The 16,421-nt window shown below is 47.5% G+C and overlaps 1 protein-coding gene across 4 annotated transcripts in view; it reads left to right on the forward strand.

The window, feature by feature from the left end:
* Positions 1-11,530, forward strand: part of elmo2 (engulfment and cell motility 2) — a 37,312-nt gene extending 25,782 nt beyond the window's left edge. For 2 of the 4 annotated variants that reach the window (XM_035389250.1, XM_035389251.1), the window contains exons 11-23: positions 426-461; positions 2,845-2,895; positions 3,449-3,571; positions 3,679-3,798; positions 4,352-4,456; positions 4,657-4,765; positions 6,544-6,680; positions 8,514-8,677; positions 10,224-10,336; positions 10,533-10,640; positions 10,729-10,811; positions 10,966-11,043; positions 11,287-11,530. In XM_035389250.1, the coding sequence (XP_035245141.1) occupies positions 426-461; positions 2,845-2,895; positions 3,449-3,571; positions 3,679-3,798; positions 4,352-4,456; positions 4,657-4,765; positions 6,544-6,680; positions 8,514-8,677; positions 10,224-10,336; positions 10,533-10,640; positions 10,729-10,811; positions 10,966-11,043; positions 11,287-11,487 (1,428 nt within the window). In that variant the 3' untranslated portion in view covers positions 11,488-11,530. The remainder of the gene's footprint in view (positions 1-425; positions 462-2,844; positions 2,896-3,448; positions 3,572-3,678; positions 3,799-4,351; positions 4,457-4,656; positions 4,766-6,543; positions 6,681-8,513; positions 8,678-10,223; positions 10,337-10,532; positions 10,641-10,728; positions 10,812-10,965; positions 11,044-11,286) is intronic. The other 2 variants (XM_035389252.1, XM_035389253.1) reach the window with 1 other exon arrangement.
* Positions 11,531-16,421: the final 4,891 nt, after the last annotated feature.

The raw sequence follows: 16,421 nt of genomic DNA on the forward strand, positions 1-16,421 counted from the left end.
TTCTGAACTGCATATACCTAATGATGAATAGATAAATAAAACGTTCTCAACATCAGGTAGGGAACTATTATCTGTTTATAAGTCTGGGTTCAGTTCGCCACCTTCAAAATGGCCACAGTACTCCACCTATTTGTGACAAACACAGAAGTCAAATTTCAGGAACGGTTCACGTCGCTCTCTGACAGCGGCAAAGCGCATTTCTGTTTCACGAGCTTCTGTCATCTCTCACCTACGGTTTGGTTTTCGATTGCTCGGCTTGTTCCGCACGTCTCTGCTCCCTGGCTCCAGCGCTCTGTCGCCCCCTGGCTGCTGCATGTGGTGGCTGCGCGCGATGCCTCTTGCCTGTTCTCGTGCCTGTGTGTAAGCGTGCGCTCTCTGTTTCCATTGCTGTCACGCCTGCATCCCCGCTCCAAACCCGCCCGCAGGAGGAGCATACTAACCCGCTGGACCTGCGGCTCTCTGTGAGTACACATCACACCCCCCCCGCGTCTGCTCTCACTGACCCCTAGTGGCAGGAGGTGTGCACTGCAGGCCTGTTTGAGCTGTTGGGTTTTTTAACAGTATACTGCACTGGTTCTTAAACTTTAACATCGGAGCCTAAATTATAAATACTATCTAGTTTTGCGACTCAGATGATAAATTTAGTACCTTTCTTGGACCTGTCAAATTGACATATAGCCTAGCCTAGCCTAGCCTAGCCTAGTGTACTACAGACTCATTCCGGGACCGACCTCATACGCTCCCGTGATCCATTCTGGGTCCCGACCCGTAGTTGAAGAACCACTGGTATACTGCACGAGGTGAGTAAGCCCCAGATTCTGTTTAGCCAGAATGCACTTTTGTCCATCACTTGTACTCAATAGCGTGAGAGAGTATGAGAAGTGCATTGCAGCCATGCTGAATCTGGGTCCACGTATGCTGTGCTTGATCCTCATGCAGCCTTTAAGCCGGGACAGAGTCCCCACGAGCCCCTTCACCGTGACGCGGCCTGCCCCGCCCCGCCCCGCCCCATCGCTTTTGCATCCCAGTTATCCTCTGACTCCTCCAGCCTTTTCCACCTTCACTGCGGGCAAGATTCTCTAAGGCAGCGGTCACGCCATAACGTTCGCTAAATCGCCGCTCCGTCGCCGCGGTTACGCACGCCAACACACCGCTCGCTGACTACTGAGATGGTCCACTGAGAGGTCCTAATTGGGCAACAACAAAATGAAATGGCACCACTTACAGTGGGAGACAGAATGGCCTGAAACAAAATGGCGTGCTTCCTCGTCCAGATTACAGGACGCCAAGAAAGGGGTAGAAATGAGGAGAAATGAGGAGCAAGTAACCAAGCTATATTTGAGGAACATAAAAGTTTTGCAGGTCAGAAAATGGAGACGCGGGGTCGGAGGATTACAGCGTAGGAACACAACGCCAACGGAGAGTGAAATGAATTCATCGGCCGTAGCAAAGTGAACAGCGGGAGACGCAAAGAAAAGACGTTCTGTGTAGAAGATACTTCACTGCAACGTAACGTGGACCAACGATAGAGGCGGTCCGACCGAGGAAAGAGTATTAATACGATGAAACAGCAGGTGGAGCGGTCCCTGCTAAATGAGTCATGCAGTGATGGTGGGGGGGGACTGGGGGGGGGGGGGTGTAGAAGGCCGCAGTCTGAAGGTAAAAACAGGATTTCGCGATCCCATCTATTCTCCACTGAACGAATGCACACAAGACAAGTGCTTCAACTCAGACATTTTAATACTGCTGTGTGATGATGGATTGATCAATAGTCCTGCATTCTTTCAGCCGTTGTGTTGAGAAGAAAGAAGCCACCCTCGTAACAAAGATGCAACCCAGTCAGGAAAACACTCCAGATCCAATTATCAGTGTCTTTCTGTAGCACGTCTGCTCACAACGCCGTGTTAAAAAAAGCATTACTTACAGCAATCCTTTATGCTTTCATAGAGAGGCTGTGCAACTGTGTGTGTGTGTGTGTCGGTACCAGAGGACACCCACCTCATTCTGTAAAAAAAAGTAGAATTTAGTTTCCCACCGTCCAGCTGCACACTCCCTTTGTGCTTTTTGCTCAAGGCCCGTAGGTGTTTCTGGAACATTCCTGCCGGTGATGCACTGGTGTCTGACTCGCACGGTTACTCAGCCAGCCCTTATCATGTAGATAAGATAACGAGCAATGCCGTACCAGACCGACCGTATGACCTGCAAAAACCAAATGTAAAGATGATAATATGGATGCAAACGTTAACATTTCACAACAAAACAAATATCGTTTTTAGATTTTATATCTGCAAATAAATGAAGCAATTAGCAGAAATAATATATGTGTAAACAAAACGTCCAGCACGCACACCGGAAATGTAAAGTTAAGAGCAAATTGAGCAGAGTAGACGGGGAATTTGATCTGTGTGACTCAGTTTCCTCTCTCATACCCTCCAGTGGTGTGTGTTAATTGCGTGGCTGCGTCCCCTGTATCGCTTGTCCGTTCAGTTAACTGAAGGAGGGTCAGCGTTGGGTGAAAGACCCTCTCTCCCGTCTTATTGGGGGTTTTCCCCCGTCCTCTGTGTCCTCTGGCTCCAGCGACTGCCACCGTGTTTCAGAGAGAATTCCTTGTTAACGTACGCTTTATTGAATGTGAGCGAAGCCCTATCCACGCTCAGCAAATTACTGCCTGCTGTCAGGAGTCCTTGGGTTCCTCACAGGGCTGCGTGCTTTAATAAATTGCTCTGAGTACGTAGTAATGACTTAATTTGCATAATCTCCGCCCTGTGTTTACCCTGTGTTCATCCCAGCTATGCGTGCGGATACAGAGAGAGGAACAGAAACTGAGTGTGTTTGTCTCTGCAGGAGATGGCGAGCACCCTGGCACAGAAACACCTGAGGTCCATCATCCTTAATGTGAGTGCTGGGTACAGACTGTGTCCTGGGAAATGACTGTGCGTTGGACACTGACTGTGTGCTGTACACTGACTGTGTTGGACACTGACTGTGTGCTGTACACTGACTGTGTTGGACACTGTCTGTGTTGGACGCTGGCTGTGTGTTGGACACTGACTGTGTGCTGTACACTGACTGTGCTGGGTACTGACTGTGTGCTGGACACTGACTGTGCTGGGTACTGACTGTTGTGCTTTTTTTTGTGTTATTTTCCTTGAATAGCAAACTTGGCCCTGTGTAGCTGGTTATTAGTGATAGCACATAAACCTATTTGCTGAAAGAACATAATCATTATTTTCCTCATGTTACACTCAACCGGCACTATTTTTACTCTCTGAAAAGTGTGATTATATGGTGAGTGTGCAGTTTAAAACGAGCTTAAATTGCTCAAGTTAACTGCTGAAATTAGCAGAAAAACTTTTGCAAGTAGCCAGCTTGTGTGTTGCCTGTGTGCTGTTCCACAGTCGAGCAGCCTTGGGGTCATAATGGCGTGTCATCCCTTCTCACCTCGCAGCACATCATCCGCGGCAACCGGCCAATCAAAGCCGAGATGGCCCACCAGTTGTACGTGCTCCAGGTGCTGACCTTTAACCTCCTGGAGGAGCGCATGATGACCAAGATGGATCCCAGTGATCAGGTGAGGTTCACACAAGAGAGCTCGGGCGAGCTGGAGGGGAGTAGTGTCCCGGTTTGGGCAGCAGGGGGCGCCTCATTGGCTGATGTCCCTGTCCGTCTCCCCCGCAGGCTCAGAGGGACATCATATTCGAGCTGCGCAGAATCGCCTTCGACGGCGAGAACGACCCCGGCGGCACGGAGAAGCGAAAGGCCATGTACACCAAGGACTACAAGATGCTGGGCTTCACAGTCAGTCGGCCGCCATTGCAGCATTACAACGTTACGGCATTACATTAATATGGCATTACACCATTACACTAATATGGCATTACACCATTACATTAATATGGCATTACACCATTACACTAATATGGCATTACACCATTCCATTAATATGGCATTACACCATTACATTAATATGGCACTACGTGTTCATCACACTAGTACTGCATTATATCATTACATTATGGCAACATTTCATTATTAAAGCATTACCTCATTAAATATTTACACCAGTAATAGTATTACACAATTATTTTATCACACTATTCCATTATTTCAGCATTACACCAATACATTATCTCAGCATGTTATTATGGCATTACATCATAACACCAGTACAGAATTACATCATCACACCATTACATTCTTGCAGTGTTACATCATTACACCACTATATACTCAGCATTTCACAGTAGGAGCCTCACAGCGTTAAATCTCGGATTTCCTAGCCATTAGCAGCTGGAGCAGCTAGCGTCGTTAGCGAGACCGCATGTATGAGTGCTCTCTGCTGTTTGCACAGAACCACGTGAACCCGGCCATGGACTTTACACAGACCCCGCCCGGCATGCTGGCCCTCGACAACATGCTGTACCTGGCCAAGCTGCACCAGGACACCTACACCCGGGTGAGAGAGTGCACACCGCCCCAACAGCGGGCTTCCCAAATACTGAACTAATTACTCTGAGTACAGTAATGAAACTGGAAGGTAGACGTGCAAGCTCGCTGAATTTAAACCGGTCGTGTGTGTTCATGAGTATTTTGAAAGTGGGGATTCTGGCAGTGATTTAAGAAATGTATTATTTTATTTTATTTTTGTCTTTCTAGATTGTTCTGGAGAACAGCAGCCGCGAGGACAAACACGAGTGTCCGTTCGGCCGCTGCGCTATCGAGCTCACCCGCATGCTGTGTGAGATCCTGCAAGTGGGAGAGCTGCGTGAGTGCAATTCACCCCCCACAGCCCAGACATGCAGTGCATGCTGGGTAAACACACTGCATTACTGTGTGTCTGTAATGGTCATAACCAGCCAGGGCTCTCATTTTAATGAGATCATCATCTCTTATGAGATGCATTCATAACAGTACTGTTTAAGTGCTAATAACCTTATCTCTTATGGGATGCGTGCCTTAATAACAGTCTTATCCCTTGTGAGATACGTACGTGTAAGAAAATCTTTTCTTGTTGGGAGATGTGTAAATTACGGGATTATGTCTTCTGAGTCAGACGTTTCCCTTGATACAGTCAGACACATTTATCCAGTTTAAGGATGTGCGGTTCAATTAAACCAGACTTAGTCTGTGATATATTTAAATTCAACCTTAAACCTCTGAAGACTGAAAAATCCAAGAAACAGGAAACTGCGTGGCCTCAAAGTTGCTGTGAAAACTTGTTGTGGGCTTACCTTTTGCAGAGAATCTTTTTGCCCGTCTCCAACTTCTCAGTCTTCACTATTTAAATATAACTGCTAACATATAATCAAAGAAATACATTTAGAAGTAAATTCAAAATAAGTTGGTGAATAGAGGAATATCGTAATGCTCAATTCACGCAACATTTGAGTAAAGCAATGAAATAATATAACACTTTCCTATTTTGTTTACATAATACGTATAAAAAATTTTATGTAATTTTCGTGAAGAGGACAGAGACAAACATTGGTAAGCCATAATAATTTTTTCAGAGAGAAGCCATTTTCAGTGCTTGCAGCAGAATTAACCATTGAGGTGTTGCTGGGTTACAGTATCCCATACAGTAAATAACTCAGCAGGTCTTTGGTGGTATTCTGGTGCGTTGAATGAGGACTAAAGAGCTCTACTTTGTAGCAGGCATCGTACACATCGTACACTGTACATGTACTGTAGCCTGCGTCTGGTTAAAACAGTTAACTGCAGTAGCTCTGCTTGCTGCGAATGACAGGCACAGGTGATAATGAGGTACTTCATTCTGGCATCTGTGTCACAGGCTTTATTTATTTCATTTATTTCACAGGATAGTAAGTAATAAGGTTTATTTTTTTCGCTACATGGAGGTTGTTCGCTTAATTTCATTTTCATTTCTGTATAACATTAAAACAAAGTTGTAAATCAGTTAATGTCGGTTTCTTAACATTGCAAAAACCAGAGACCCCCTAAGATGCAGTTTTTTTTTCCCTGCCAAGTTAAATTTGTGCTAAGTGCTGTTTGAATCTGTCCCATTTTCTCTTACAAGTGTTAAAACAAGTGTTAATAATAGTATGCCCTATGAGATATGTGTTATTTTGACGGTGCAGACGGTGCAACACCTTCAGTTAAAACAGAGATGGAAACCTTTCTACAAAAATAGAATTTATTTTTAGAATACACCTGACACAGCGAGCACGCATCTTCCTGACTTGCACCGTGCACTTAAATTGCCTTAATTGGCTCATGATCTCGTTATGCAGTTTGATTGCATGCGTGAGAGGGGAAATTCTGAATCCATCGCATCACTTACAAACGGGTTTCTGTGATCAGCTATTGACGGGTCTGTGAATGAAATGTAATTGAGGTCCTCTAGACGCATTCATGAAGCACTTCTTTCATTGCAGTTAAAGTAGGATTTTCCATGAGCCCACCATTTTCTAATCAGTGGATCCATTGGAAGCTCTGAAGGCAGGTCCAGGCTCACCCTTCAGGTAGTGACGGTGCTGTTTCCTATGAGATGTGTGTCGGTGACACCGCTCTCTTCCCCTCCAGCAAACGAGGGCTGCAACGATTACCACCCCATGTTCTTCACGCACGACCGTGCCTGGGAGGAGTTCTTCTGCGTCTGCATCCAGCTGCTCAACAAGACCTGGAAAGAGATGAGAGCCACGGCTGAGGACTTCAACAAGGTCAGAGCCCAATGCAGGCCGGGTTCAGCAAGGTCAGAGCCCAACGCAGGGAGGGTTCAGCAAGGTCAGAGCCCAACGCAGGGAGGGTTCAGCAAGGTCAGAGCCCAACGCAGGGAGGGTTCAGCAAGGTCAGAGCCCAACGCAGGGAGGGTTCAGCAAGGTCAGAGCCCAACGCAGGGAGGGTTCAGCAAGGTCAGAGCCCAACGCAGGGAGGGTTCAGCAAGGTCAGAGCCCAAAGCAGGGAGGGTTAGCAAGGTCAGAGCCCAGCATGCAAGGAGGGTTCAGCAAGGTCAGAGTCCAATGCAGGGAGGGTTCAGCAAGGTCAGAGCCCAATGCAGGGAGGGTTCAGCAAGGTCAGAGCGCAATGCAGGGAGGGTTCAGCAAGGTCAGAGCCCAATGCAGGGAGGGTTCAGCAAGGTCAGAGCCCAATGCAGGCCGGGTTCAGCAAGGTCAGAGCCCAGCATGCAGGGAGAGTTCAGCAAGGTCAGAGCCCAATGCAGGGAGGGTTCAGCAAGGTCAGAGCCCAATGCAGGGAGGGTTCAGCAAGGTCAGAGCGCAATGCAGGGAGGGTTCAGCAAGGTCAGAGCCCAGCATGCAGGGAGAGTTCAGCAAGGTCAGAGCCCAATGCAGGGAGGGTTCAGCAAGGTCAGAGCCCAACGCAGGGAGGGTTCAGCAAGGTCAGAGCCCAACGCAGGGAGGGTTCAGCAAGGTCAGAGCCCAACGCAGGGAGGGTTCAGCAAGGTCAGAGCCCAACGCAGGGAGGGTTCAGCAAGGTCAGAGCCCAACGCAGGGAGGGTTCAGCAAGGTCAGAGCCCAACGCAGGGAGGGTTCAGCAAGGTCAGAGCCCAACGCAGGGAGGGTTCAGCAAGGTCAGAGCCCAACGCAGGGAGGGTTCAGCAAGGTCAGAGCCCAAAGCAGGGAGGGTTAGCAAGGTCAGAGCCCAGCATGCAAGGAGGGTTCAGCAAGGTCAGAGTCCAATGCAGGGAGGGTTCAGCAAGGTCAGAGCCCAATGCAGGGAGGGTTCAGCAAGGTCAGAGCGCAATGCAGGGAGGGTTCAGCAAGGTCAGAGCCCAATGCAGGGAGGGTTCAGCAAGGTCAGAGCCCAATGCAGGCCGGGTTCAGCAAGGTCAGAGCCCAGCATGCAGGGAGAGTTCAGCAAGGTCAGAGCCCAATGCAGGGAGGGTTCAGCAAGGTCAGAGCCCAATGCAGGGAGGGTTCAGCAAGGTCAGAGCGCAATGCAGGGAGGGTTCAGCAAGGTCAGAGCCCAGCATGCAGGGAGAGTTCAGCAAGGTCAGAGCCCAATGCAGGGAGGGTTCAGCAAGGTCAGAGCCCAGCATGCAGGGAGAGTTCAGCAAGGTCAGAGCCCAACGCAGGGAGGGTTCAGCAAAGTCAGAGCCCAGCATGCAGGGAGAGTTCAGCAAGGTCAGAGCCCAACGCAGGGAGGGTTCAGCAAGGTCAGAGCCCAACGCAGGGAGGGTTCAGCAAGGTCAGAGCCCAACGCAGGGAGGGTTCAGCAAGGTCAGAGCCCAACGCAGGGAGGGTTCAGCAAGGTCAGAGCCCAGCATGCAGGATTTAACAAGGACAGTAAATTGTAGTCATTGCTTTAACAAAGTCAGTCCAGGAGCAAGTTCAGTGGTTACTGGCAAATACAAGTGTGTGTGCGCACACCCAGGGTGTGTGTGTGTGTGTGTGTGTGTAATGTATTGGGATGTGTGTGCGCAGGTGATGCAGTGGGATGTGTATGTGTGATGTATTGGTGTGTGTGTGTCTGTGTGTGTGTAATGTATTGAAATGTGTGTGTGTGTGTGTGTGTGCGCCTGTGTGTGTGCGCAGGTGATGCAGGTGGTGAGGGAGCAGATCACTCGGGCTCTGGCCATGAAGCCGTCCTCTCTGGACCAGCTGAAGAGCAAACTGCGGGGACTCAGCTACTCTGAGATCCTCAGACTGCGGCAGTCCGAGAGGATGAGCCAGGACGACTTCCAGTCCCCACCCATCATGTGAGACCCGAGTGTGTGTGTGCGTGTGCGTGTGCGTGTGCGTGTGCGTGTCAGTATGTGTGTGTAATGACTGTATCTGACAGCGAGCTCTGTGTGTATACGTGTCTGTGTGTGTATATGTGTGTATAATGACTGTATCTGACAGTGAGCTCTGTGTGTATACGTGTCTGTGTGTGTATATGTGTGTATAATGGCTGTTATCTGACAGCGAGCTCTGTGTATATGTGTCTGTGTGTGTATATGTGTGTATAATGACTGTATCTGACAGTGAGCTCTGTGTGTATACGTGTCTGTGTGTGTATATGTGTGTATAATGACTGTATCTGACAGCGAGCTCTGTGTGTGTATACGTGTCTGTGTGTGTATATGTGTGTATAATGACTGTATCTGACAGTGAGCTCTGTGTGTATACGTGTCTGTGTGTGTATATGTGTGTATAATGACTGTATCTGACAGCGAGCTCTGTGTGTATACGTGTCTGTGTGTGTATATGTGTGTATAATGACTGTATCTGACAGCGAGCTCTGTGTGTATACGTGTCTGTGTGTGTATATGTGTGTATAATGACTGTATCTGACAGCGAGCTCTGTGTGTATACGTGTCTGTGTGTGTATATGTGTGTATAATGACTGTATCTGACAGCGAGCTCTGTGTGTATACGTGTCTGTGTGTGTATATGTGTGTATAATGACTGTATCTGACAGTGAGCTCTGTGTGTATGTGTGTGTATAATGACTGTATCTGACCGTGAGCTCTGTGTGTATACGTGTCTGTGTGTGTATATGTGTGTATAATGACTGTATCTGACAGCGAGCTCTGTGTGTATACGTGTCTGTGTGTGTATAATGACTGTATCTGACAGCGAGCTCTGTGTGTATACGTGTCTGTGTGTGTATATGTGTGTATAATGACTGTATCTGACAGCGAGCTCTGTGTGTATACGTGTCTGTGTGTGTATATGTGTGTATAATGACTGTATCTGACAGTGAGCTCTGTGTGTATACGTGTCTGTGTGTGTATATGTGTGTATAATGACTGTATCTGACAGCGAGCTCTGTGTGTATACGTGTCTGTGTGTGTATATGTGTGTATAATGACTGTATCTGACAGTGAGCTCTGTGTGTATACGTGTGTGTGTGTGTATGTGTGTGTATAATGACTGTATCTGACCGTGAGCTCTGTGTGTATACGTGTCTGTGTGTGTATATGTGTGTATAATGACTGTATCTGACAGTGAGCTCTGTGTGTATACGTGTCTGTGTGTGTATATGTGTGTATAATGGCTGTTATCTGACAGTGAGCTCTGTGTGTATACGTGTCTGTGTGTGTATATGTGTGTATAATGACTGTATCTGACAGCGAGCTCTGTGTGTATACGTGTCTGTGTGTGTATATGTGTGTATAATGACTGTATCTGACAGCGAGCTCTGTGTGTATACGTGTCTGTGTGTGTATATGTGTGTATAATGACTGTATCTGACAGCGAGCTCTGTGTGTATACGTGTCTGTGTGTGTATATGTGTGTATAATGGCTGTTATCTGACAGTGAGCTGCGTGAGAGGATTCAGCCTGAGATCCTGGAGCTGATAAAGCAGCAGCGTCTGAACCGCCTGTGTGACGGCAGCTGCTTCCGCAAGGGCGGCAACCGCAGGAGACAAGGTGACTATACACACACGCACGCACGCACGCACGCACGCACACACACACACACACATACACACACACACACACACTCACATGCACACTCACACACATACACACGCATGTTGTGTGTGTTACTCTGTGGGGCTGCCGTGTGTGTCAGGGCCTGTCTAAACTCCCTTACCTTCTCCTTCCCCCCTCTCCGCCCCCGCAGATAAGTTCTGGTTCTGCCGCCTGTCTCTGAACCACAAGGTCCTGCACTACGGAGACCTGGAGGAGCCCCCCCAGGGGGAGGTGCCCTTCGAGCTGCTCACCGACAAGAGTGAGTCACCTGACCCTGAGTGCCACTGTCGGCAGCCAATGAGAGCGAGGCTTCGGTGTTGTAACAAGACTTTCCTTTGCTTTTGCAGTCCCAGTGTCCGATATCAAGTCGGTGGTGACTGGGAAGGACTGCCCTCACATGAAGGAGAAAAGTGCCCTCAAACAGAACAAGGTAAAGACCGTCCTGTGCCCTCTACCTGAGAAAGGCCATTGTGTGTCCTTGCACGTGCTACACCTGCAGAGACGCACGCTATAGCAAGTTAACTTAAAATCATCTGTTCCTGGTTTGAGTATTGAGTGTGTAATAGTCTGTTCCTGGTTTGCAGGAGACCATGGAGTTGGCCTTTTCCATTCTCTATGATCCTGACGAAGCTCTCAACTTTGTGGCTCCAAACAAGTATGAGGTGAGCAGCAGCTTCGGGGTCCCCTCTGCAACATTTACTGTCCGTACGGTTCAAGTCATCACAATTAGCCGGGACTTCCTGCTGATATTAATGTAAACACACTTACACTGGCCGTTTGTCCTGGGAGTTTAAGTGGCGGAAGGGGGACTTGTAAAAGTGTGTTTACTGATTGCGGCTGCGTGCCTGCGCGCGTGTGTGTGTGTGCCTGCGTGCGTGTGCGTGTGCGCTCTCGTCCCCCCGCAGTACTGCATCTGGACGGACGGTCTGTGCGCGCTGCTGGGCAGGGAGATGGGCAGCGACCTGACGCGCAGTGACCTCGACACGCTCATCAGCATGGAGATGAAGCTCCGCCTCCTGGACCTGGAGAACATCACCATCCCCGAAGCCCCGCCCCCGGTCCCCAAGGAGCCCAGCACGTACAACTTCACCTACAACTACGGCTGAGGAGGGGCGGAGAGAGGAGGGGAGGGGCAGGGAGGGGGCAGGGCCTGGGAGGGGGCGGGGCCTGGGGTGGGGGGGGTGGGGGGGGGGGGGGAGCCTGGGTTTGACGAGATTAGAGTCATGAAGGGAAAGTGGCTGGGGAAAGGGAGTAAGACTTGGCCCTTACACCATTCTCCTCCTGCCCACAGCTGGGGAGCAGTGCACTGAAGGCCATGTACACAACCATTCTACAGCGCTACTAAACTACCCACCTATGTCATTTTTATAGGGTTATAAGCTTCATGTGCATCACTATGAAGCTTTATTACATGACAAAGGGAAAACATGTCTTGTACTAGTCTAAGTGAGTTTGGCTCCATCGGTGTACTCTGTGTGTGGAGCAGTACGGTAAGGGCTGGGTCTAACGCTCTCTCTAATCCACTACTAATACTTATTGATGTTTGCTATCGAGAATAGAGTCTATTTTTGTAATTGATGATGTCGATATCCCAGCTCCGGGAGGAAGGCAGTTTTCCAGCAGCGAAACATCTTTCAGCCTCGTCCGAGTTAATGAAGAACAAAAAAAACAGAACTGTCCTTTCTTGCCGTTTTCGGACGCTTCGAACGGTGAGCCGGTAACCTGCCTAGTCATGCACGTACTCGTCTTGTGTAAACGCTTTAAAGTCGCGGCGCACCACGTGTGTTACGCACCGGCCGCGTGGCCTGTCGTGGTGACGACGCGCCCCGGACACTAAACTAGACACTAAACACTAAACTAAAGGAGCTCACACTACATCAGCATGTCGCTCCTCCACAGCATTCTGTCAATCTGAGCCAGTCCACCCAGGGTGCAGAGTGGCCCACACAGGCTTCCGTAGCGCAGCTTTCAACTGCCCACAGGTACAAGGCCAGCTAGCCTCTCCACACAGGCCCGATGCAGCCACTTCACAGCTCTCTGCGCTAATGGCTTTCCCTCATCTAGAGGGTTGACATGGCAAACAAGTGATAAATACACCCCCCAGTATATTATACTACACTATACGTTATACTAAATGAGAAGTGAGGTAAATGGCTCTCAATTTTGTCATTTTAAAGTCCGAGTGTGTGGAATTCTGAGTCATCTCCTACAGGATATATTTTGTACGTGTGGGGAGACTATAAGCCTCCGTTATGTAGGTTGCATATTCAAAGGACCTCTTTTAGTTCAGATTGTTTTCATTAATCCCTTACGACCTAACAGTGGGGTTGGGGGTTACCCACCAAAAAATAAAATTTGCGAGCGCGTCAGTTTGCTTGCTTTAAGAATGGCGGGAACAGTGTTTTAGATGTGCGTGCGTGCGTCTGGGTGTTTACCGTTGTTTAAAAAAAAAAAAGACCTTTCCTTTAAGTGCCAAAATGTAATTGAGTCACCAGCCAGCTCTACGTGTCCTTGCAAAGGGTCTCTCTTGACCGCTTTTTTCAGCTGTGCTGTGAAAGTTGCTTCTGCTGTATGCAAAATAATACATTTAAATAAAAAAAACTCGATTTCCCAACATGCATTGTGGCATTGCTTCTGCTGTGCCAGATGAGGAAAACCATTACAAAGTGCACACTTTGACCTCCGCCCGATTTCCGTATTGTTGTTTTACAGTTGATGAAATATTGGTGAGCCCCCACCTCCCATTGGGATATAATGAGACTGTAAAGTGCTGATTAACTGCAGGTTGGAGGAGAGGGGCCTGGGTTGGGATTGGGGTAACATGGGATTATGACACTACGTCTAACACTAAAGCAAAGTCCCTTCCACTCAGCCTAGGCCAGAAAAAAAATACTGTTTTTTTCCCCCCCTGTAGAGGGAAATTAGCAGTGGGATAACTGCAGCTGCACACAGGACATTGAAACGGACAATGTCAATACTGAAATACTACAACAGTTTACAGAGAGTAAAAAATGAAGTAAAATATAGAGAGAAGTGGAAACCTGTCCTCCTGGTGGCTCAGCAGTGTTAAGCTCACCTAGTTTTCGCCCTGGAGAGCACCGAGTGAGCTTCTTGGCCCAGTACTCTGTGGAGCTGAAGTAGGTAGGAAATTGTGTCAGCGGCAGGACGTTTGCTGGTTGGAAGTCGGTGTAGGATAATACCATTGTACTAGGTAATTGCCTTCACGTCTCACCTGGCCCCAGTAAATCAAGGTTTTAAATGAATTGCTTTCAAGCGTGGATGCACAATACCGTGCATCTGAGGGCTAGGCACACTGTCCTGGGTGTGGACGGCCTCTTCGCTCGTTTTAGAGGTTACCATTTGCTCTCTATTTTTTATTTTCTGTTTGTTTGTTTTTGTTAGTTACTGGTCTGCTCCATGAATGTGGCAGATTATTTTAACCATGTTTTTGGCTTGGTGTTGGAGGATATGCCTCAGTTGGTCTAAAGCTGGGGTGTCCTGTCCGACGCGGGTGCAGACTTTAATTTTAGCCCGGCGTCGTGACTCCTGATTCAACTCGATAACTAGTCGTGGTCTTCAATCAAGACCTTGATCAGCTGAATCACGTGTCTCAGTGCTCAGCTAAAGCAAATCACCCGCACCCACGTCAGCCCTTTTCAGATAACATTGGACAGCCCTGGTCTAGCCGATCTTGCGCGAGGCCTTGCTTGGGACAGCTGAAGGCCCCACCAGTTTCTGTTGTGTTACTGAAATGGATTCTCTAAGAAGTGTTTGACAGGATGTAGGTGGGAGTCGCCCGGAAGCACTGGTCTGAGGTCAGTTTCGCGTTTTCCTCTCTAAGCGTGAGGTCAGGGCTTGAGTAGATTCCGCTGGTTCTTTGCCAGTGCTTTCTGGAAACTTCTGCCTCGACTGATTTGATATGCAGCCCCAGCCGAAGGACCCATCTGTAAAAAGTCTCCGTACCATGTCACATGACTTTTTCAGACTTGAGTAAACATAATCTTGTTAATGCTAGTGATGATAGTGAATGGCCTGTTAAATAAATGAATAAAACATTTTAAATATATATATAAATATGCATATATATATATATAAATCCTATCTGTATATTTTGTGTTGCCTTAATGAGACCATTGTAATGAGTTTGTGAATAAAATGCAAAGTTTAACTGGCATTCTGTTGTGGGGCACAAGTAGTGCTTGACTGCTTTTTTTTTTAAGATTGTATTTTTCCGGTGTCGTTTCATGTTTTTGATTGTCAATGCTGATATCTACAATATCAGATAAAACAGCCATTTTTATGGACTAAATAGGTTAATACAGATTAAATGCTGAAGTAGCGATAAATTGATGTGCTGTAGTTATTTAGGTAACCTTTTATTGCTGTCTCTGCTCACAGCTATCAAATGACTACCCTCAAATTATAAAAAAATTCAAAGAAATTTTTAGACTGTCGATGAAAAGGCTACAAACTGTAATTGTCCTATTGCACTGTCAGCTATAGGCGGTGGTACCAGAGTTGGTAGCTACTGTGTCCGGTAAGGCTACCCGTGCGGTATTCCAAAGCAGCCCACTGGCAGTCTGGCAGAGAGGGAGCATATCTCTCGCATACTCAGAACGAAGATGACCGAAGCGCGGTGTGACAATCGCCTGTCCGCAGCGGTCCGGAGCTACAGTGTTGCCATGGTGACAGAGGGGACACAATCACTGCCAGAGCATAACATGAGAGCAGTACCACAGAGTGGTCATAATTACTGATAATGTGGGCTTAAGTTGAAACTGATGTACCATTGGTGATTGCTTGGTATGGATTATCCTATAATCAAGTGCAACCAATATAAGTATAACTGGTTAGATTTGCGGAAATGTGCAGGTGCCCTTTGTGCTAAGGCAGCACTGTTGTTTAATAGACCTGACATGAGTACTGTACCATATCGTTCTCTCCATTTTTCTAAAATAATAATTTAAAACAGCACAACTTCTACAACGTGTTGCGTTCACTTGTAATTTTATAGTCTATACTTTTTGGCAGGAAAGTGAGAATGCTCTGAAGAACATTGGCTAGCTGGCTGATATCTTAGAATTAAATAGACTACAAATCATCCCAGTGTGCCAAGTTTTTTCTTTGTACTTTTTGGAAAGAGGTGAAAATTAGAATTATATTGGAGAAATACAGACAGGTAATAAATTAAAGGGAAAAACCAACATAAAGTGTTTTAAAGAGGTGTTGGGCCACCACGAGCTGCCAGAACTTTGGCATAGATTCTACAAGTCTCTGGAACTCTACTGGACGGATGGAACTCCATTCTTCAAAAGATATTCCCTCATTTGGTGTTTTGATGTTTTGAGCCCTTTGTATCACATCGGTCCAAAATCTCCCATAGGTGTTCAATTGGGTTGAGATCTGGTGACTGAGAAGGCGATAGCATATGATTCAGATCATTTTCATACTCCTCAAACCACTCGGTGACTCCTCGTACCCTGTGGATGGGGGCATTGCCACCCTGGAAGAGACCACTTTCATCAGGATGGCAGTGTTCCATTATAGGATAAAGGTGATCACTGAGAATAGCTTTGTATTGATTTGCTGTGACATTTACCTCTAAGGGGACAAGTGGTCTCAAACCCTGTCAGGAAAATGCCCTCCACAGCATAACCGCGTCACCGGACCCCCTCACTGTAGGGGTCAAACATTGACATTCTCAGTCACCTGAGGAAAAGTTTCTCTTCTGTTTTTCCTTATATATCGCACTAATGCAGTGAAAACTGAAGGCACCTAGCCCCCAAAACAAGCAGCAGCTGAAGATGGCTGCAGAGCATCGCCAGAGTAGATACTCAGCACCTGGTGACGTCTGTCGGTCACAGACTTACAGCAGTCATTGCATGCAAAGGATATGCGACAAAGTACTAAACATGACAACTTTCATTTACATAACAATATGTCCCAAACGTTAAGGTGCCCTGAAATGGGGGGCTATTTAGTAAAAAGTGCTGTAATTTCTACATGGTGAAACCAGTGAATAAAAATACCCTTAAATAAA

This window comes from Anguilla anguilla, chromosome 13 (genome assembly GCF_013347855.1).
Source record: "Anguilla anguilla isolate fAngAng1 chromosome 13, fAngAng1.pri, whole genome shotgun sequence".
In the NCBI taxonomy this organism is placed as follows: domain Eukaryota; kingdom Metazoa; phylum Chordata; class Actinopteri; order Anguilliformes; family Anguillidae; genus Anguilla; species Anguilla anguilla.